At 34.4% G+C, this 21,225-nt stretch overlaps 3 protein-coding genes and 1 non-coding gene across 7 annotated transcripts; 2 read left to right on the top strand and 2 right to left on the bottom strand.

The window, feature by feature from the left end:
* Window positions 1-236: 236 nt before the first annotated feature.
* On the bottom strand, window positions 237-2,319 carry LOC106758561 (THO complex subunit 4B-like). 2 transcript variants are annotated; one of them, XM_022780089.1, is made up of 4 exons: window positions 2,050-2,319; window positions 1,792-1,941; window positions 991-1,238; window positions 237-715 (listed from the first exon to the last, which is right to left on the bottom strand). In XM_022780089.1, exons 1-4 carry the CDS (start codon window positions 2,173-2,175, stop codon window positions 439-441), a joined length of 801 nt encoding a protein of 266 aa, XP_022635810.1. In that variant the 5' UTR covers window positions 2,176-2,319; the 3' UTR covers window positions 237-438. The 2 variants fall into 2 exon arrangements, with proteins under 2 accessions (XP_022635810.1, XP_014496966.1); XM_014641480.2 differs by having other exon boundaries at window positions 1,816-1,941; window positions 2,050-2,314.
* Window positions 2,320-7,587: 5,268 nt separating this feature from the next.
* Window positions 7,588-18,771, top strand: LOC106758560. 3 transcript variants are annotated; one of them, XM_022780083.1, is made up of 10 exons: window positions 7,588-7,944; window positions 8,259-8,352; window positions 8,778-9,674; window positions 10,180-10,304; window positions 10,735-11,674; window positions 12,504-13,022; window positions 14,169-14,494; window positions 15,300-15,386; window positions 15,469-15,594; window positions 16,260-18,771. In XM_022780083.1, exons 1-10 carry the CDS (start codon window positions 7,816-7,818, stop codon window positions 18,060-18,062), a joined length of 5,046 nt encoding a protein of 1,681 aa, XP_022635804.1. In that variant the 5' UTR covers window positions 7,588-7,815; the 3' UTR covers window positions 18,063-18,771. The 3 variants fall into 3 exon arrangements, with proteins under 3 accessions (XP_022635804.1, XP_014496965.1, XP_022635803.1); XM_014641479.2 differs by having other exon boundaries at window positions 7,589-7,944; window positions 10,735-11,689; window positions 15,303-15,386; XM_022780082.1 differs by having other exon boundaries at window positions 7,589-7,944; window positions 10,735-11,689.
* A 620-nt stretch (window positions 18,772-19,391) lies between these two features.
* TRNAC-GCA lies at window positions 19,392-19,463 on the bottom strand. Its single transcript has one exon. It is a non-coding gene; the product is annotated as a tRNA-Cys (tRNA).
* A 646-nt stretch (window positions 19,464-20,109) lies between these two features.
* On the top strand, window positions 20,110-21,165 carry LOC106758811 (DNA repair protein XRCC3 homolog). The gene has a single exon (XM_014641800.2). It carries the CDS (start codon window positions 20,115-20,117, stop codon window positions 20,967-20,969), a length of 855 nt encoding a protein of 284 aa, XP_014497286.1. The 5' UTR covers window positions 20,110-20,114; the 3' UTR covers window positions 20,970-21,165.
* The last annotated feature ends 60 nt before the right edge of the window (window positions 21,166-21,225 follow it).

Here is a 21,225-nt window from a genome sequence, read left to right as displayed (position 1 = left end):
AATAATTTTGACTTATTTTAACATGGATTGGTGCGAGTTGTACACGAGTCACAGGTTGATTGCACCAAGGACCTATGAAGTCGAGAAACCCATCCAAAGCTGAGAGTATGAATTTAGGTAATCCAAATCCCTATGCACTACAAGACATGCTGATTGTTAAGCCTACTTATCATCTTTGTTGGTTTGTTTCAATCAGGTCAAAATATTGCGATGCATACTATGGATCCAAAGAAAGATGATATACTATTTTGTTTGAATTCTAATTTCGTCAATCCAATCTGACCCGTAACAAACTGTGTCCGTAGTGTTTCGAAAAACATATGTCCAAACGTCAAACTAATCTAGACAGCAGAGGTAAGATTTTGCAACAAAATGACTATTGTGTTTATATCCGATGCTTTTCTGACCCATTTAGGCATAATACTATTCATATGGCTATCAATGATTATCTGACTTTCCATTTTGTTCTTTTATCCGCTTAGCCTCTAGGTGATACCTCTCCAAATCATCATCGAGATCTTTAGCAGTCACTTTTCTATTATTGCTCTTTACTTTTGCGTGGTATCTCGGAACGCGGTGTGGCCTCTCCAAAGCATCATCCACATCTGTTAAATATAACTCTCGATTATATCCCTTCTCTTCTCCACGGACCCTTGGAATGTAGCCCTGTACAAAGTCATTGTGAAACCCCCTACCTCCAACTCTTTCTCCTTTGCTGCAAAAAAACGTAGTACGGAACTTACAATCAATAAGAGTTACTTAAGAAAAGGGTCATGCAGGAATAAACCTGACCATGTCTAATCACATTTACATGGAATCACCACGGTAACATGTTAGGAATTGTGATTCCAAACCCCGCCTACGTTTAACCCCTTATTTATTACAAATATTCATTTACTCAGAAAAAATAACTACTTAAATTTCTAATTTTACTCGATATCTAAAATGAACATAATGTGAATTGTAACAGAGCAGCTTCCATGTTCACACCTTAGAAGTGAATCACTTGGTCTTCCCAATAAGCTATTTTGACGAAGAGAGGCAACAACAGGACTACTAGTTCCAACGAGCTCAATTTGCAAAGGTTTTCCATCAAGCCTCATATTGTTGTATTTCTTGATGGCTGATAAAGCATCAGAGTGTCTCATAAACACAACTTCTGCTGTTCCCTTTGATCTCCCGTTCTGATCATAATGAATGGAGCATCTTTTCAATTCACCCTCTTCCGAAAACAGCAGCTGTAGAAGTCATACTTAATTTTCTATCATTTATAGTATTTGCAGACCCAAAAACAAAGGTTATCTCTAATCACAATTTTTCGAAGAGTTCTACAACGAAAGGAGCTGCGATTTGGGTACATGTCATAGGCATATTGCAGTAATGTCTCCTTGATGTACCTCAATATAGGAGAAAGAAAATTGAGACATGACCCAATTTCAAATTCATAAACCAGCAGAATGTCACGGCTGTCAGCATAAATGTCATTTAATTTAATAATAGAATAAGTAGTAACATTATGACACAGATAAGTACGAAAAGTTGAAAACAGATTAAACAAATGTAGTAAGCACTGTTAAGAATCAAAACAAAAAAAAATAAAAAATTAATATTATAGAATGAAAGGTGTTTATGTCCATCAATGATTTTTGTTATGACAATTTGGGAATTCCATCTCTCTTCACAAAACATAAGACCATAAGAAAGGTGTGAGGAAAAATGGATCACAACACATAAAAAAGAAGACAGAAGACGTTAAAAAGGGAGGGAGCGAATAAAGCAAGAGAGACTTTCTTGTGTAGAAGATGGTGACAAAACCTTTATATCACCGTTTGAAACTCCAAGATCCAAGTTAGATATCAAGAGTTTTGTTCCTCTTTCGATCATAGCGGCACCGTCATCTTCAAAAACCATTTCTGGAATCATTCCGCCGTGATACCTTGCCTAACAATCAAAAACGGGAGTCACCACTGGCTCTCTTTTCTTGTTCATAGTGACAATAAAGAAAACAGAAATGTACTACTGAGAGAAAGAAATGAAACCCTAACTCACCAGCTGAACGGGATACGGTGTCGTTCTGACCGGGTTGCGAACAAACGAGTATCGCCGGCGAGACGCCGCAACCTTGGCGGAGTGCCTCATAATGTCGTCGAGTGACATGTCAATGCCGGCGACCATTGTCGGAAAAAATAAGAGTGAAGGCTTAGGGTTTTGGAAAGAGTGCAGGGTCTCTGTGAAGCGTGTTTGCGCTACTCGTGGTATTTGAACATGGTGCAGCGTGAGTGAGACGGAGAAGAAACGAGGGACCGTATTTGGTGTATTCGCCATTCCACACATTTATTTGTTCGACAATCCACAGTCGTCAGATTACAATCGCACGGCCATTATTTTATCTCTGTAAATCAACTTAAAACACACGTCCATGATATCATCCGTCGATCTTTCATCCAACAATTATTAATGTGCCACGGTATTATTGCTCCATTGACTCCATTTCCGAGGAAGATTGTGTGTGGTGTGGTGTGATATTGCACCCATACTTTATCAAATTTCCGCTGATAATTGCACACGTGCCATTATAAATATTCATGTCATAAATTTAGCACAAAATTTAATTATTAATTATATAATAATAATAATAATAAAATCTGATTTTCTTTACTCTAAAATGATTGATGGTTCAAACTTAATCTCAATTGACAATTAAATTAAATATTTAAGGATAACTTTTATATGCATTCTTTGTTGATGACAATTTTTTTTTTTAAAAAAAGGTTTGTAAGTGTTAAAAATATTTTGAAAATAAATACTTATTAAAAAATTTATTCGAAAATATTCAAACTTCTTTTTAATGCTTTGTTCCTTTGGATAGATTTGAGGGAGATGATTTGGGGAAGATGATTTGAATGGATTTGAGTGGATTTGAGGGTAATTTTTTTGTTGTTTTTTTGAGTGGATTTGTGGATAATTGAGAGTGCATTTGAGGATAAAGTTTGTGAGAATTAGTGTAGGATTTGATTAATGTGACAGATTTAAAAAATTAATTTAATTGGTAGAAATTAAAGATTACCAAAATGCCCATAGTTATTAAAGTAATATAAAATGTTATTTTTTAATGTTATATTTAAATGTAAAATGTTTATAAAGAGAGGGAATTTTTTAATAATAATTAAAATTAATTTTTAATTATTAAAAGAATTATAATGTAGTAAAATGAATTTATTTTTAAATGTAGCATTTGTTTGTAATATAATTTCTTACCGAATACTACCAATTTATTTGTCTACGAAAGTGAGATTCATTAATTTTAAACAAACATATAATTAAACAGAGTTATAATATTACATGACCTAACAAAAAGTCTCAACATAATAACATACAAATATATTATTAATAGTTCATGATGACCTTGCTTCAGTGAGATCGTTGCAATGCATTCATTCAAACGATATTGTTGTGGCATTCCTATTAGACGTCTTGTATGGGATGGATTTGAAGATAAAAAGTCGAAGCACTGTCTCAATAAATTTTGATCTTCAATGTTCATAGACTGTAATAAGTTTTCAATTTCTTCTGTAGTTGGATTAGTTGATTGAATCCTAGCATTTAACAGGGAATTTCGACGCTCGAGGGCCTGTTGTTGTCGTTCAAGAGCAGCAGATAATCTTCTTCCTTGATTAATTATTTATTGCAGTTCATCTATGATTCGAGAATCCATCTGATTTGTATTTGATTAAGTTGACCAAAAGTATAAAAGTATGAAAACCGATGTCAAAGATAATAACATTCAAAAATAGGTAATGTAAGTTTTCAAACACATGAGTCAAATTCCTGAGAATATATGGATGAACCTCATTTCCTCAAGTTTGAATTAGAAATTCAGATTCTAAACTTATGATAGCATTTAAGACATTATGAAAGTGTTTGCTAGAATATGTTTAGCTTTTTAACCTCAACCTCCCTTACTCTTATATTTTTAGAAATCTACATTAAAATTAATTTAAATATATTTTTATTTTTTAAGCTTTTAAAAAGTTTTTCAAAACTTTTGTCTCCTTTATACCATAACACTGCAACTTGTTCCCCTTCATCCCCTTCATCCAATAGTCTCCTATTATATAATAACGTTAATTAAAATAGATTTTGGCATAAATGATCCCTTTTATTTGAGTAATACTTTCTCTGTTTCAACGTAAGATTTTGATATTTTTTTTCACTTTATGAACTGATAACATATTAAACTTTGAATTTATAATTCTTAATTTTATTTGAAAATCTGTTTTGTTTCACATCCCTTAAAATACATTAACTGTAAAAAAATGCTACATTTGTTTCAAAAGTTTTGTACGAGATTGTTATGCAAACTAAATCTCACTTTACATTTAACTAATATATAAAAAGCTTATGATGCATGTACATATATAACAAATCTTGCAATTTTCGATTTCTTTTATCAACATGAAATGAAATTGGTCTTCAATCACCAATAAATCTCCAGGTTTGCTATCAGTTTCATTGTTCGGTTTCTTATTAACTTAAATATATTAACCAACAATTAGCCGTAAAGAATGTATTATCCATTGGAGTTTAGGTAGTTAATGAGTTACTTATTTTTGTCTGTTTTAAGTACATCACCAAGTATTCTTTATTTGAGTTTATAAATTGCATTCTATTCTTTATTGTATGAAAACATCACCAAGAGGTGAATCAAGTTTTGTCAAGTTGTATACATTTACTACAGACAAAATAAAATTCCACAAAATGAGTTTTTAATAACTTAGTTCAATTTTCAAAACCCCAAGTCATTCAAGCAATAGGTTTTCAAATGTAATGAACCTGATGCACCTGATGCTGGTCTTCAAACCATGATGGACAACAGACAGTTAACGCACCAACTCCTTCACAGCTGAAATAAGAGACCATCCAACTCTCAGAGTTAACGCACAACTCCTTCACCTGAAACACAAACAAAAGAAAGGGTTAGACTGCTGCATGTTGTGCATCCTCACCTTCGTCACACGCACTGCATGATGGTTCACTCTGCATGCATCCAGTCTGCATCCTCCACGTTCAGCAACTTTACAATTAACACTCAGCCCACAACGAGAAAGCGGGCAGCAGCAGGTCGGAGGTAAGAAGAAGAAGAACTGGAAACCAAGTAACCGAATACAACATCCAAGTAACCGAATATAACATCCTTCACATTCACGTGCTTCACCGTAACTGGATACAACCATCGTGTAACCGAATACAAATTTCATTTTGTCACACGTACTGCATGGTTCACCCTGCATCCCATGCATCGTCCACCCTTCACCATCCTCCACCTCCGTCACCTTCATGCGGAGGGTCTGTGAAGAAGAAGATCGTCCACCCTCCACACCATCCTCCACCTCCGTTACCTTCATGCGCAGGGTCTGTGAAGAAGAACAACAAGAAGTTGTGAAGAAGCTCCCTCGCGTAACCGAATACAACGACTATGTAACCAAATACACGGGGCTTCCTTCTTCCTCTTCAGCCACATGCTTCATCTTCACCCAGCCATTTGCTTCCCTTCAAAAGCATGGCGAGGCACATGGCAAATTCCTCGCATGGGTTCGACAGCGACAGTAATATCACTCGTGAAAGCACAGTGGTTAGTTTTGGAATCGAGTATGAAAAAGAATCGAATAAGTTACACTGTGTTATATTCTCGTTAATGTACAGTGTGCACGACTTTAAAATAGTCGTGGAATTATAGAAATAACGTAGGGGTATACAAGACTTTTCCCTATAAATCATCGCAAATCTTACCAAAATTGCGAGATGCTAAAAAAAGTACAATTTCACAAATCCTTCCTTTTTCCCACTTTTCCATCTTCGCAAATCAACATATGCGAACACAGTGAATCAACGCAAATCAATCTTTGCTAATTCTTACATACAATAAATCCACGCATGCGAACTCAGTGTAAAGGTTAATTTTAAAATTATAACTATCTATAACCAATTTATTTTAAAATGTAAATGTAATAAACTGAAAACCAACTTTAATTTTCACGTGATCTTTGTACTGTAATTAATTTACACGAAACTAATATTTAAGGGGAAAATGAATTTTTCACGTCTATATAAATATTTCTATATTCTCGATCAATTAAAAACTAGTTGGGATGCTTTTTTTAATAAATAAGAGATATTATTATAAGCTGATAAATAAAAAGAGAGAATTGTTATAAAAACTTAATAAACTTATCATCCATGATAATGGAATTATACCGCCATGTCATTTTCGTTTAAATTAAAAAGGGAAAATATCTTTATTTTACAAAATTGAAAGCTAGAAAATTCAATATTTTCTTACTGTACTATTAAATATTTATAGACTTAATAACAATACATCCTATTACCTTGCTTCATCTACACCCTCCTAGTCTTCTTCCTGCAACTGCACTCATATTTTTCTTTCATCTTCCTCCAATTCCCGCAGAGTTCATTTTAACTAAAAAAAATATATATTTTAAATTATGTGATATAAAATGATTTTTTTATTTTAAATTACAATTCTTCCAGATATAAGATTTAAATTTTGAATTATATACTTTGAAGTAATTTTTTTGTTTTATATTTTAGACTATATAATTTTTTATATTTCAAATTATATATTTCGAAAATTTTCAAATTATATGTCTTAGATTCAAAATAAAAAGAAGATAAAATTATAATTTTGTAATATATGGAAGTGTAGGGAGTAATTATGGAGATGAGAAAAGAAACACTATTAAATAAGAAAGATTCAAAATCTCTTTATAATTAAATAAAAAACCTAAAGGTGTCAAAATGTGTTATTTTTCGGGGTCAACTTGGTCCACCACAAGTTTGGATCGGATTAAATTTGAAAAAATTGTATTTTTTTATACGGGTCAAATTTCATTCCAACTCATTTAAATTCGATTCGTGTGGGTTGAATCCGTAAAAAGCTGGATTGACCCACCAACCCACTTATCTAATTTTATTTTATTAAAATTTAATTTTAATTTTATAAAAAAATATTTATTATTTATTTTTTGAAAAATTTATTTAAGTTTCTTATTTTCAAAAATTAATTAAACATTCATGTTGTTGAGAATGAAATTTGTTTATATTTAAACTATAAAAAAATTATTTTTAAATTTTTTTGACTCACTAATAAATAAAGCAGGTTGAATTGGTTATATGAATGATCAATCCTTAATGAACCAGAGTAGCCCGTATCACAGCTCTAAAAATACTTCTTTTTAAATTTCAACCTTTAGAACATTTGTTTTACAACAGTTAGTTTTCCTAATTTTTGTTCAAATAATATTTTCTTAAAATTAAAATATTTACTTTACTTTGACCTATTAACTAACTGTTTTATTAAATTTATAATTATTTTTTTCAACCTCACCAATTTTTTAACTTAATATCCTTTTAAACTAAAATAATGATAAAAATTATCTACAAAACTAATAAAAACTATCTACAGCAAAATTATAATTTTTCATATATATATATAGCATATCATATGTCGGTTCAAAATTTAAGATAAAAAAAATGTCAAAATGAAATGAAATTTAATATTTTTCTCAAAATATTTTGAGCTCAGGCTAATGCTCTCCGTAAGCAGAAAAATAAAAGAAAAGAAAAGAAAAGAAAATGGTCTGATCCCAAACTGCAAAAACCAAAAGAAACCGAGGACATGATAGCCATTTCAGATTCTGTAAATCCCCGCCCCCAGAGTTGTATCGTTTTCGTTCTCTTCAATTTCTAGAGAGAGAAACCAAGATAGAGAAACCAAGAGAGAGAATCGCACTCACCATGGACCAGGCTGTTCACCTCCGACCCTCCACCACCACCCCTGCGGCGGAGAATCTTCACCTTCCTACGCTCCCTCCCAAAACTAGAGAGGAGGGCGAACTCTCTTCCGACGTCGACGAAGATGCCGATGTATTTTTCTTCACCGAACCCTACCTTTTTCTTCTTTTTTTTCATTCTCCAATATTTTCTTTTCGTATGGTACAATCGTTGACTTTGTTGTTCTTCTTTTTCTCTTCTTCTTATTCTTAAGTCCCGCCATTTGTTCTGTTTGTCTCTCAGTCACACTATTTTATTTATTTATTTATCGTTTTTTATTATGAATTCATCGAAGATGAAAGAGCGTGAATTTTTTTTGTTTGCATGTGTTGCTATTGACTTCTTGCTAATTTAAATTTATCATTTCTTTGTTTAGTTTTTTCTAATGAGTAATTTGTGTGCACCAGGATAACGTTGAAAGCTCTAATGTGCAATCCACCCATGCCGTTGGGACTGGTTCTGTCCCATCGGTGCGAAAGAATACACTGGGCGTTCAGGGTGGTGAGATTTGCTAATTTTCCATTAAAGGAAAATTTGAGTGTGCTATCAGCCTTATGTTGTTGGTTATCTGAGTAGTTTATACACTCTTTCTACTTAGAGCTTTCATCTTCTTTTTTTGGCGTAATCTTGAACTCTACTTATGTTGTTGGCATATATGACTTGTACGGGTTCATCTAGACTTTTTCAAGATCTGGAAATGGGTGTATCTGATGATATATGTATCTATGATTGCTTATATGATCTTTAGTTTTACAACTTGATTGCTTATATGGGCTTTTCAATGTATTTTTCTTGGAAACCTTCTTGGTGCTTTTTTGTGCATCAAGGATATTTACTATTGGTTTACTGTGCATATCTTCTTCCAAAAATCATTTACCGGCTCATGCAGTATCTAAAGGATAAACTTTTATGGCAATATTTTACAGGCTCCACTAATGTACAGTTGCAAACTACCGGACAACCAACTACGCAGAAGGACTTAAAAAAGAACCAGTTACTTCCTAAATCTTCTCCATGGACTGGTCATGTCAGCACTGATAAAAATCTTGTGATAAGCTTCTCTGATGATGACAGCGGTAGCGACCATGAAACGAAAGGTAATGTATCCAGGTTAGATAGCAGTGTAAAGGGGACCAACTCATCCTTGGGAAAATCTAACAAGTTAAAGCAAACAAGTTTACCCAAGGAAGTGCCCAAGAGATCATCCTTAAGTCGTACCTTTGTCTCATCAATCACCAAAATCCCTGGATCTAATTCTAAGGGTGTTGGATCCATGCCACCAGTACAAGGATCAAGAGCTAGAAATTTCAATCTAATGAATAAAAATTTAGTGCGAGGATTGGATCAAGGATTGGTGTCAAATGACAATAAACTTCAGGATTTGCGGCATCAGATTGCAATTCGGGAAAGTGAGCTCAAGCTGAAGGCAGCCCAGCAAAATAAGGAGAGTGTTTCAGTTTTGAATAGGGACCACAGTGCCATGAACCCTAAGAAGTCAGTGTCAATGTCTAGAAAAAGTACTCCTGTTTCCTCCAGACCTGCACAATTTGAGCCAACAGAGCCAGCTAGGAAGCGTGTGAAACTTAGCACATCTAATGGTGTCTCTCAAGCTGTCAATAGTCAGCAAGAAATTCCAGCCGTTAAATCTTTGTCGCCAGCAGAAACATTAGGAAACTATTATCCTCAGGAAAGAAACAAGGTTGATCAGGGCCAAAAAGATATTCCATTACGTAGAGCAGAGCCAAAGTCTGGCATATCTCCAAGGCAACCTGACAATCATGTTGACAATCCATTAGAAAATATGCCTCGTAGATCAAGTGATGGTAAATACTTTTTCTTCATATGGCATCTGTACGTTAACTTTGGTCTGCAAATTGGCTCATGAACTTTGTTGTACTATTCTGGATTTTAGAAATTGAAGGAGGGTTTTAATCAAGCTACTTGTACTCTACATCAGTTTCCTAACCTAAAATTGAACAAATGTTTCCCATTTTGTTTTTATCTTTTCAACAATCCTTTAGCTTTTATGATGCAGTATTTTCATTATCATATGTCCAGATTCTGGCCTCAATTTTTAGCAAAAGAGCTCCAACTTGCATTGCAATTTTTATATCATATATATTTAGTCAAAATATAAAATCGTATTGCCATGTCATATGAATTTGTAGAGTGTTACTGTCTAATCCTATTTGTCTATTGATTTAAATGACTTGAGTAAGTATTACGAAGCCAATCACTTGATGGCAACCTAGCCCAAACACTAGACAGTCAAGCATGTTTAAGTTGTTTTCTGTTTATAATCTCTCATTGTCTAACTATACTGTGTAGGTGATGTCAATTATGGTTCCAATCAAACTGAGAAGAGTAGTAGGCTGGTGAACCCTTCTGGTGTTGCTTTGAACCAAAATGCAGTGCCAGCAAATAGCAATTCAAATACCGTGTTAAAAAATATTGTGAGTTTTAGTTTATTTTATATGACATTTTCCTTTCTACTTTATGACGTCACTGAAAACTCCATTTTTTTATCTTTGTAATAGTCTGATTTCTGGTTTTTATTTATGAGTGAAGTATTGACCTTTTGAACTTGTTATTGCTGTGCCTCTTCATTGTTTTTCTTAAAACAGTGTAGGTCCCAGTAGGTCATAAGATCAACCAAGTTAAACGTTAAACAACAAGACAGCAGTGTTTCTAATTTAATTTTGAAATTTTCTATATCGTGATTATGTTGTCTTTAACAATACCAAATAGTGTAGGGTTTGTTTATGCATCAAGTTCCTCCCTGAATAAATTTCTGGTATTAAACATTGAGAAAAAGAGGCCTATGATATGTATGACATTATAGTCTTCTTTATTTGACTCTCTCTCCTCTCTTCTCTCTTGTAGCAAGCATTGAACAATACAGTTCTTTTGAATCATAATGGTAATGTAAATGTCTCAGAGAACAGCAATCTAGATTTACAGTCATTTTTTGGGATGGAAGAATTGATAGACAAGGAACTAGAGGAAGCTCAAGAGTACAGGCACAAATGTGAAATTGAAGAAAGAAATGCTCTCAAAGCTTATCTTAAAGCTCAGAGATCTTTGCTTGAGGCTAATACACGATGCACCAATCTTTATCATAAAAGGGAATTGTATTCAGCCAAGTTAAGATCTTTAATTTTAAGCAGTTCTGGCTTATCCTGGCCTTCAGGGCAGTGCCAACATCCTGATATAGAGTTGGATTACTTACCGAGACTTGGATATGAAATACCCACATCAAGCTGTCAGAGACTGGCTGAGGATAATGATATTAATAATCCCAGTTTTGATTCTAATAATCGAGGAATCAATAATAGGCATTCCAATATAACCAAACACCATGCTACTAGAGCAAATTTAGGGTCCGAACCTTTTGGTGAACCAGATGCCAGTACATCAGAGCCATTGCCTCAAAGGGATAATTATGCAGCGGATGAAGTTTATTCTCCTTCAGATGAATTAGGTACATCAGCTAATGAAAATGAAGAGAGCTCTCCATCTGGACATGTTTCTAATCATCATCGTGATGCTGAGTATTTTAGGAAAGAAGACTCTGTATCCAAATTAGTGGACAGAGATGCAACATCTAATGCAGTTTTTTCTAGTGATAATCCTCAGGATTCCTTGCTTCTTGAAGCAAAATTAAGATCCGAATTATTTGCACGATATGGGACAAGAGCTAAGCAGAGAAGCAATTCGTGTAATGATGTAGAGCCTGTTGCTGAACGAGGAGCTGAAAATGAGGTTGGAAATGAGAAAACAAAGGTGCTTCAAAAAGTTGCTGTTCCACACTCTAGGGCAGAAGGTAACGATCTTAAAGGTATTTCTTTTGCTTCAATTAGTGTGTTCTAGTGTGGTGCTTTTCTTATATAGATACAACTGTTAAGTCCTGTGTTAGTGTTACTACTGATCAGGAATCCTTAGCTATTGTAATGTAGCATACGTAAACTGTATAATTCATGTGCTCTTATCTTTCGCCCTCTCACTTGCAGTCACTTTACTATGTCTTTGCTAAAATATATATGTTTAATTTTTCTAACATGAATATCTTTGGTGCTGAATAATTTGGATTATTATGATTGTATCAACTTTTAATGCCTTAAAAAGCAGAAATCGTAGTTTGTATGCTTTTATAGTTGACGCAAGTCTTACTCTCTTCAAATCAGTTCAACATGAATGCTGTTTTTAATGCATATATTTTACTATAATTTTTGTCTTTTGTTGGCTATTTTGAGTAAATGTGCTTAGAGTATCTGTTATGTATTTAATGATAAGGTTTTCGTCTCAGTCCCTGTTAGGATATAGGATGATAGAATAGAGGGGTTTAGGAGTTAAGGGTGTAGGGTGTCGATTGTAAGTCCCTGTTGGTTTTGAGTACTATTAATTTTCTTTATTGAATCCAAGTCATCCTGTTTGGTTGTGCAAACAAATTGTTCATAAGGTGCCTGCTGGGGTCAAATGTATGCTAACTATCTGGTTGCTCAGTGTTTGTGATTCTACTTCGAATTCATGGCCTATGATTGAGTGGCTGAAATTTCTCCAAATGACTGGCCGTTTTTGCTCTACTTTATCATGTTTTTTTATGAACTTGGATGCTTATCTTCTGTATTGAATATTTTGTTCAATAACTCTAGGCATTGAGAGTCATGATAGGAGCGTCTTCATGGATATGAGAGAGAATCAAAGTCAGCCAGACATCGGTGGAAATTCTTTGATTGTCAACAATATCATTGGTTCAAGAGTTCAAGGAGATATGCCTTGTGAAGGTCCCCTGACTACAAATACATTAGACATCCAACCTTTAATTTTTAGGAGTGCATTCAGTAAGCTGAGAGGAATGTTTCCATTCAATACAAACCAATTACAGAGTAAAATCATTTTTATTAATGCTAACGATGGTCCAAATGAAAATGCTACTTCCCTCAGTTCTCATGAAAGAAAGTGTAGCAATGTTTTAGCAATATCAATGCCTGTCAATATTGGAAACTTACTCTCAGATGACAGCTCCTATGGCCACAGTGCTGCAGTTGATCCATTTTGGCCACTTTGCATGTATGAGCTGCGTGGAAAATGCAACAATGATGAGTGTCCCTGGCAACATGCCAAGGACTATGGTGTTGAAAACATTCCGCACACTGATTCTAATAATGCAGGTATAAAAAATAGTCATTGTTTTCAAACCTATTTGTCTTGTCTTCGTCCTTGTCTAATTTTGAAAATTGCCATGTGGTATTCTTTTAGTATTCTTTGGGTGCTTTCTAAAACTGAACTTTTGCACATATGATATAAGTAGGTCAATGAACAACAATATTATGTAATAAAGTGCATGTTCAATAAAGCTTATTGTATATTGTTTGAACCATCTTGTTTTTGGGCTATAATAGTTCAATTATTAAGGCAATTTAGTCTGGCTCGGGTTAAGCCATTTTTCCATTGGATTAGGAAAATTAATTAATTTCATTTTTATTAGAATTATTTGTAGTTTCCTATTATTATTATTATTTTTTTTACTTTGACATTTCATACACTATTATTTTTATCTTTTTTTATTAGGATGCAACTGGAAAATGGTAATTGATGTGAGCTTGGTTTTAAAATGACAGACAAACAATGGCATACTTTTCTTTAAAATATGACTTAATAAAGAAAAAATGCAATAAATGGAGATAAATGACAAAAAAAAGAAAGACTTTTAAGTCTTTAAAATATCTAAAAAATGCTACTTGTACAACACAATTACATGAATGAGACGGAAAGGAAATATGAGATGTGATGTGATAGAGATAAAGTCAAAAAGTGTTGTATATAAATTGAGATCAATGACAAAAAAAAGAAAGACTTAAGTCTCTAAAATATCTAAAAAATGCTACTTGTCAACACAATTACATCAATGAGACGGAAAGGAAATATGAGATGTGATGTGATAGAGATAAATTCAAAAAGTGTTGTATATAAACTTTTTTATGAATAACATATTTCAATATCCTATGACTGATGACTTACACTCTAATGGCACCGTTTTATAGGCATTTGATATTTTCCTTCAGACATATTTAAGGAACGAATCCTCGTAATTCAGATTAAACAACTGAAATTTGATATTGACACATGAAAATGTTTCTTTACTCTTCATCAGTGGTGAACCACAATATTGGAAAATCTAGAAATATGTAGCGTATTGATTTGACTATTAACTATGAACAGTTATGAATATTAATAAATTGAATTTGATTACAAAATCAGAATTATATTATTTTTAGATTGCTTTTCTGAAGACTGATAATAGACTATTGTCGTAGATTGTCAGGGGAGATTACCATTGCATCAACAGAATTGTAATGGTGTGGCTAAAGTTCCCAAGTTTCATAAAACTACGATTCTACCAACTTACCTTGTTGGTTTAGATACTCTTAAAGCAGACCAATTTGCATATAAACCTGTTGTGGCACATAGAAATGCTCAATGCTGGCAGAAACATTTCACCCTTACTTTAGCTACTTCAAGTCTGCTTGGAAATGGTGTACCTGTGAATGGTCCGTTACTGCGTGGTGGTAATGAACGCATAGAGGTCCATGGTGCATGGAACAAACAATTGTCATCTTTTCATTGGAGAAGTGGATCTGGGGTTTGTTGCTTTTAACTAATTTATTTTTTTATTGTTTATTACAGTTCTGTTGGTTTTCTATTATTATCTCTTTAATTATGTTTCAGTCTAAGACTCCAAGGTTATTATCACTCAGATGCAGAAGTGAGCAAAATGGGTCAACTGTAATTATGTTTTGATTTTTTATGATTGTATTTTGGTTTTATAGAATATTTTTTAGGATTTGATTTGGTTATACGTGTGATGCTTTATTGAAACACTTAGAAAAATGCATACTTCACAATAAGTTTTATTGTGCATATTGAGGGGCCTAATTGAAAAATAAGATAAAATTTTAATTTTCTGTATTATTCCAAGAACACTTCCATTTGTTCTAGTAAATTCAAAGTACCTACCCTGTGGATTCTAGGTTACATGGTGGCAATATCCGGTCCTTGCATGTCTCTTTAGTTCTTCTGTCCAATGTCACACTTTCATTCATATATTTTGCTTGTCAGTGCATGTACATCTATCATATGTTGGCTGTTTGTGTAGCTTGATGAACTAACCAAAGAGTTTCTTTCTAGTCATATAGCTCTTGGAACTTTAAATAATTAATTTGAGAACTTGGAGTGAAAAAGTATTTTTGTAAAAGGAAATAGCCCCCTCCAGTTTTATTGAGAGGTCTCTTTTTCACTTATTGGCTATGATGTGTATTTAACGATTTCCCTGATCAACACATTGATTAATCTGGTTTTGATACCTTAATTCAAATTTATGGACTCCTCGTATTCCTTTATGCATACTAAATTTCCATTTATTTATTGCATACTTAAAACCAAATAAGCAGGCTATGGCTGATAGTGAACAAGCTGTTGAGATGGCTCTTCTTATTCTCAACCATGAAATTAATAAAGTGCAGGGTGTAAGGAAGGTAACAGTTGAATTTTGGGCTGTGTTGACGGTTAGTGTTCAATTTGTCCACGTATTTCCATCTCAAAATTTGGATTTTTCAGGCCCTATCTGTACTGTCAAAAGCACTGGAAAATGATCCAACATCTGTGGTTCTCTGGATTGTTTATCTACTCATTTATTATGGAAATTTGAAGCCAAATGATAAGGATGACATGTTCTTGTGTGCGGTATGTTTTTCTTTGCTTCCTAATTTTCTGTAGTCTGTTCCCTGAAGAATATTTCCTTTTTCCGAAAGGAAAAGGGGGAATTTTTGAAAACATATTTACCATGGATGGTAAACCCAGTACTACTCATAGACTATTTATTATTCTGATTCCTGAGAGGTTGGGATTTGGTTTGTGTGATAAATAATGTCATCTTTCTGATTTGCTTTCATTCCCACGTAAAAGTAAAAATACAAATCCAAAATACATTGTCTCCATCGTTTTACAAAAACATAAGAACTTTAGTTATACACATGAATATATTCGTCCATCATCTTTAAATATTGTTAGAACCTGTCTATCATTTTATAAAAAGCTAGTTATTGGCAAGTGCATTCAGGGAATGATGGGTGAATGGTTGAATTCAGAAACATATTAAGACAGTCTCTTTCGGAAGGTAGGCTATTGTGTGTATTTCTTTTTTTTTTAGTTTTGGCCTTTTTGTCCATGAAGATAAGAGAGAATATAATGTAATGCTCGTCTCCATGTTTTGTTTGATAAGAATGACCTTTTTGTTATCTTTCTTGGTTTTTCTACTTCAATTCTCTTTTAACTTTTTGATAGCATGTTAATTCTTCCTTTTGAGAACTGAATATGGGCTGTGAAAACACTCAACTGTTGTTTCCCAGGTTAAGCTCTGTGAAGAATCTTATGTACTGTGGCTCATGTATATCAATAGTCAGGGAAAGCTTGATGACCGATTGATTGCCTATGATACTGCCCTTTCAGTTCTCTGTCAGCATGCATCTGCCAATCCCAAGGACAAAATACACAAAAGTGCATGCATATTGGACCTGTTTCTGCAGATGATACACTGCCTATACATTTCAGGGAATGTTGAGAAGGCCATTGAAAGAACTTATGGAATATTCCCTACAACAACAAAATCCAACGAGCATTATCATCTGGCACTCTCAGATATACTCAATTGCTTAACAGTTTCTGACAAATGTGTATTCTGGATTTGTTGTGTTTACTTGGTTATTTACAGGAGATTGCCTGATGCTGTAGTTCAGAAGTTTGAATCTGAGAAAGATCTCCTAGATATTGAATGGCCCTTGGTCAATTTATCTGAAGATGACAAGGTGATGGCTATTAAACTTGTAGAAACAGCTGTAGAATCTATTGATTCTTTTGTCTATAACGAATCAGGAAAAAGTGAAGTTAATCTCAGGTCTGCTCAACTCTTTGCTCTCAATCACCTTAGATGCATGGCTGCCCTTGATAGCAGAGAATGCTTAAGAGATTTGCTGGATAAATACATTAAGCTGTATCCGTCATGCTTAGAATTGGTCCTGGCATCAGCTCGAATACATAATCAGAATATTCATGTTGATAGTTTAATGGGATTTGAGGAAGCCATTAACAGATGGCCAAAGGAAGTTCCTGGTATACACTGCATCTGGAATCAGTATATTGAAAATGCTCTCCAAAATCAAAGAACTGATCTTGCAAAAGAAATTACAGTTCGATGGTTCCAATCTGTTAAGCAAGTACAAGATCTCCCTATTGGAGAGATGAAGATTGCTGATGAGGGTAATTCTGGTGGCTCATTCAGAATGGGTTCAAAATTTGTTTCAGACAGTTCCAGCACTGATCATAAACAAATAGATACAATGTTTGGATTTCTTAATCTGTCTCTCTATAATTTTTTCCAGAATGATAAAACAGCAGCATGCCTAGCTTTTGACAAGGCAAAGAGTACTGTTAGTTTTGAAGGTTTAGAGCAATGTATGAGAAAATATGTGATGTTTCTGGTTTATGATGAGTTGAGCATGAAGGAGGATGGTCCTGATTGTGCCATTAAGAAGATATTGGAGTTATACACAGATGCTTCCTCCCAGGCATTTCTAGTTCCCAAGGTGTTGACAAGAAAATTTATTGACAGCATCAAGAAGCCAAGACTACAGCATCTTATTAGTAACATAGTAAGTCCAGTTTCATTAGACTGTTCTCTTCTAAATTTGACACTTCAATCATGGTTTGGTCCATCTCTTTTACCCCAAACTATTAGTGACCCCAAACATTTGGTTGATTTTGTTGAAGGGGTTATGGGGGTTGTTCCTCACAACTTCCAATTAGCTATTACTGTGTGCAAACTATTGATTAAGCAATACAATTCTTCCGACTCAAACCCATCCAGTCTTTTGTTTTGGGCTTGTTCAACCCTGGTAAATGCAATTTTGGATTCCATGCCAATACCACCCGAATATGTCTGGGTGGAAGCGGCTGAGCTTTTGGACAATGCTATGGGCATTGATGCAGTATTTGACAGTTTTTATAGAAGGGCTCTATCAGTGTATCCATTTTCTATCAAGTTGTGGAAATACTTCTACAAGCTATATATGACCAGTGGAGATGCAAAAGATGCTGTTGATGCGGCAAAAGAAAGGGGTATTGAACTTGGCACTAAAGATTTAGAAACTGATTGAATGTATGGTTTGATAGGATCAACATAATTGCTGATGGAAAATGAGATGCCAATTTTGCTTTATTTATCACACGGCCTCACTCAACATGTAGATATTTTTTTCCATCGTGGAATATTTTCCATATACTGGAAGTGGTACTGATAACGAAATAATTTCAGGAGTTTGGATGTTCGGGAAGGTAAATAAGGTATGAATGTGTGGCAACTTCTGAAGTGGTGCAGGCAAGATAGATTGTAAACGAATACTGACTCTTCTCTGCCTTTGCCACCCCCCTATTTTTTCCATCCCTATCCCCCCATTTTTCACGTAATTAACGTTATTAGCATACTTTACTGTTGCACATCTTCTCCTTTCTCAAACCTCCAAACACCCAATCCTCCACTCAAGAATCCACTTTGTATCCACACATGTGATAGCCATTCCACTGCAGGGAAATGTTAGTAACTGACTCTTGGACACTTCTTTTAATATTTTATTATTATTGTTATTATTAGGTGAAATCTCGTGTATTTTGGTATGACCAACGTGAGGTTTATCCGATAGTGTTGAATAGAGTGTCAGAGTTGAGTTACTATCATTTTTTCTCCCACCTTGTTATACTGGACAGTGGTATCATATTTTGGATATTCCAATTTTGCAGACTTTATACCTTTTCTGAAAGATTGTAGATTGTTACTTGACAGAATGAATGAAAGAAAATATTACCTAATGTCTTGTGCTTGTTGTTGCCTTTTATTCGTTCTCTTCCTTGAGCTGACAGTTAATTGTATTTTACTTCCTACATAAGTTATACATGGTCTCTTTCTCTATGGGAGTGTTTGGAAGAAGGAAATTAGTAAAACTAACTTAATTATATCATTGAATGGTACCGTTAAGCACGTAACTAAAATGAGAATGGTAATAGTAGCATTAGAGATTGAAAGTTTTTAAAATGAAATTAAAGAAACCAATATGTTGTTAAAATATTAGTTCATTTAGATGTTATTTTAAAATATTATTTATTTGTATATAGAAATAAGTTATCAAATTGTTATTCTTCTATCCATGTCTGTTTATAATATAACCTCGTTACATTTCTATTAATCTAATTAATAAATTTTGAATATAATGTCTCTTGCTGCTACTAAAGCAAAAATAAACTTGTTTTCTAAATCTACCACCAAAGTTCGAATTTAATGTTTAACGCTTAATAAAAAATTATATTTATTTTTTTTGAGTAAACTAATATAGTATAAATTTGAGTTTTCAATCATTAGTAACACCTGTAAATAATTATTAGCAAACTAATTAATAAGTTATTTCAAATTAAGTAAAATGATTTGCCAAAAAAGGGCCCAACCGGGTTCGAACCGGTGACCTCTTGATCTGCAGTCAAATGCTCTACCACTGAGCTATGGACCCAACTAATGGTATTATATATTAAAATTTAAATTAGTTTTATATTGTTTTAATGGTAACTGCAGAACAAATTTTTGAGACGACGTTTTGCACCTGGTAAAAATAAACGAATCTTAATATTACCTGTCATGCGTTAAGTAAAAGAAAAAAAAGTTGTTAAGTATAAGCAAATTTACAGTATTTATGTAATAGTATTTCTCTTTAATTACACGTTAAATTTGATAAATCTTTTTCCTTTTTTTTTGGTTCTAAAATGCAGCTTTAATCAGTCCCAATATTAAGAGCATTTCTTTAATCTTTAAATCATACATGTATTATAAACCTTCTAAAAAATCAATTAATTATTACTATTATTATTATTACATCCAATTTGTTTACTATCAAATACGTAAACCAGTTTAAATGGAGTTGTTCTAATTTAATCAGCATTGTCAACTATAAACTAAAGAAAGCCCTTTTATAGTTACAAGTAAATAAAAATTATTCATATTTTTTAAATGTGTTTATAAGAAATATTATTTATAAATTTATTAATATTAAGATTGAATCCGATTTCTTCTTTTTTATGTTTAAAATGAGACAGCGAAACGTTGTTCCCTCTCACGGTAATTTAGCTATAACCGCGAGAATTCAAATCCCAGAGCGTTTAGCGAGATGAGGCCAGAGAACCTTTTGCTACTGCACCACCGCAGCGAGAAGTGCACCGTGGGCTGTCCCGTACTGGATCGCTGCCTCAACGGTGGCGTTCCCTGCCACTCCATCACGGAGTTTGTTGGCGAGAGCGGTTCCGGCAAGACGCAGCTCTGCCTCCAACTCGCCCTCTCCGCCCAACTCCCCTCGTCCCACGGCGGCCTCTCCGCCTCCTCCATATTCATCCACACCGAGTTCCACTTCCCCTTCCGCCGCCTCCACCAACTCTCAGGCGCCTTCCGAACGTCGCACCCCGACCTTCCCGACCCCTGCGACCGCGTCTTTGTGCGCGCCGTCCACTCCGCGGACGAGCTCCTACACTTAATTCCAACCATCGAGACATTCCTTGTGTACTCTCGATCTCGGTGGCGGCCGGTCCGAATCGTCGTCATCGATTCCATCGCGGCTCTCTTCCGCTCCGATTTTGAGAACACCGGATCGGACCTCCGGCGCAGATCGTCGCTGTTCTTCGGAATCTCAGGCGGATTGCGGCGGTTGGCGAAGAGGTTTGGGCTGGCGGTGGTGGTGACGAATCAGGTTGTGGATTTTATTGGAGATGGTGATGTCAGGGTTGGGAATTTGAGTGATGGGCTTTACTCGTCGGGCCGGCGCGTCTGCCCTGCCTTGGGCCTGGCCTGGGCCCATTGTGTCAACTCGAGGGTGTTTTTATCGCGTGATGAGGATGGGCCTATGAGAAGGAGGAGAATGAGTGTTGTGTTCGCTCCTCATTTGCCGCATTCTTCTTCCCAGTTTCTTATAAAAGGAGAAGGCGTTTTTGGAGTTGAGGATATCCAGCCCGAACCAGACAAAACTGTTTGACTTGTTTTCACCAACCATCCTTCTACACTTTTATATATATATTTATTATTTTCACACTGCAAACTCAAACTAACTATTTTTGTAAGGTTAGGTACATTTGTTCAACATTGTTTTTGTTGTGTACTGTATATATGTATCACAGTTCTCCACTGTTGAGTTTTAATTCAAGTGCTTAATTATCTATTTTGAGTTTTAATTACATATTTTTTTGCCATGTACCGAAAAAAGCGAGACTATCAGAATGCTAACAACTATT

Source organism: Vigna radiata, chromosome 4 (genome assembly GCF_000741045.1).
Source record: "Vigna radiata var. radiata cultivar VC1973A chromosome 4, Vradiata_ver6, whole genome shotgun sequence".
NCBI lineage: Eukaryota > Viridiplantae > Streptophyta > Magnoliopsida > Fabales > Fabaceae > Vigna > Vigna radiata.
This window is presented reverse-complemented; position numbering and strand designations above follow the sequence as displayed.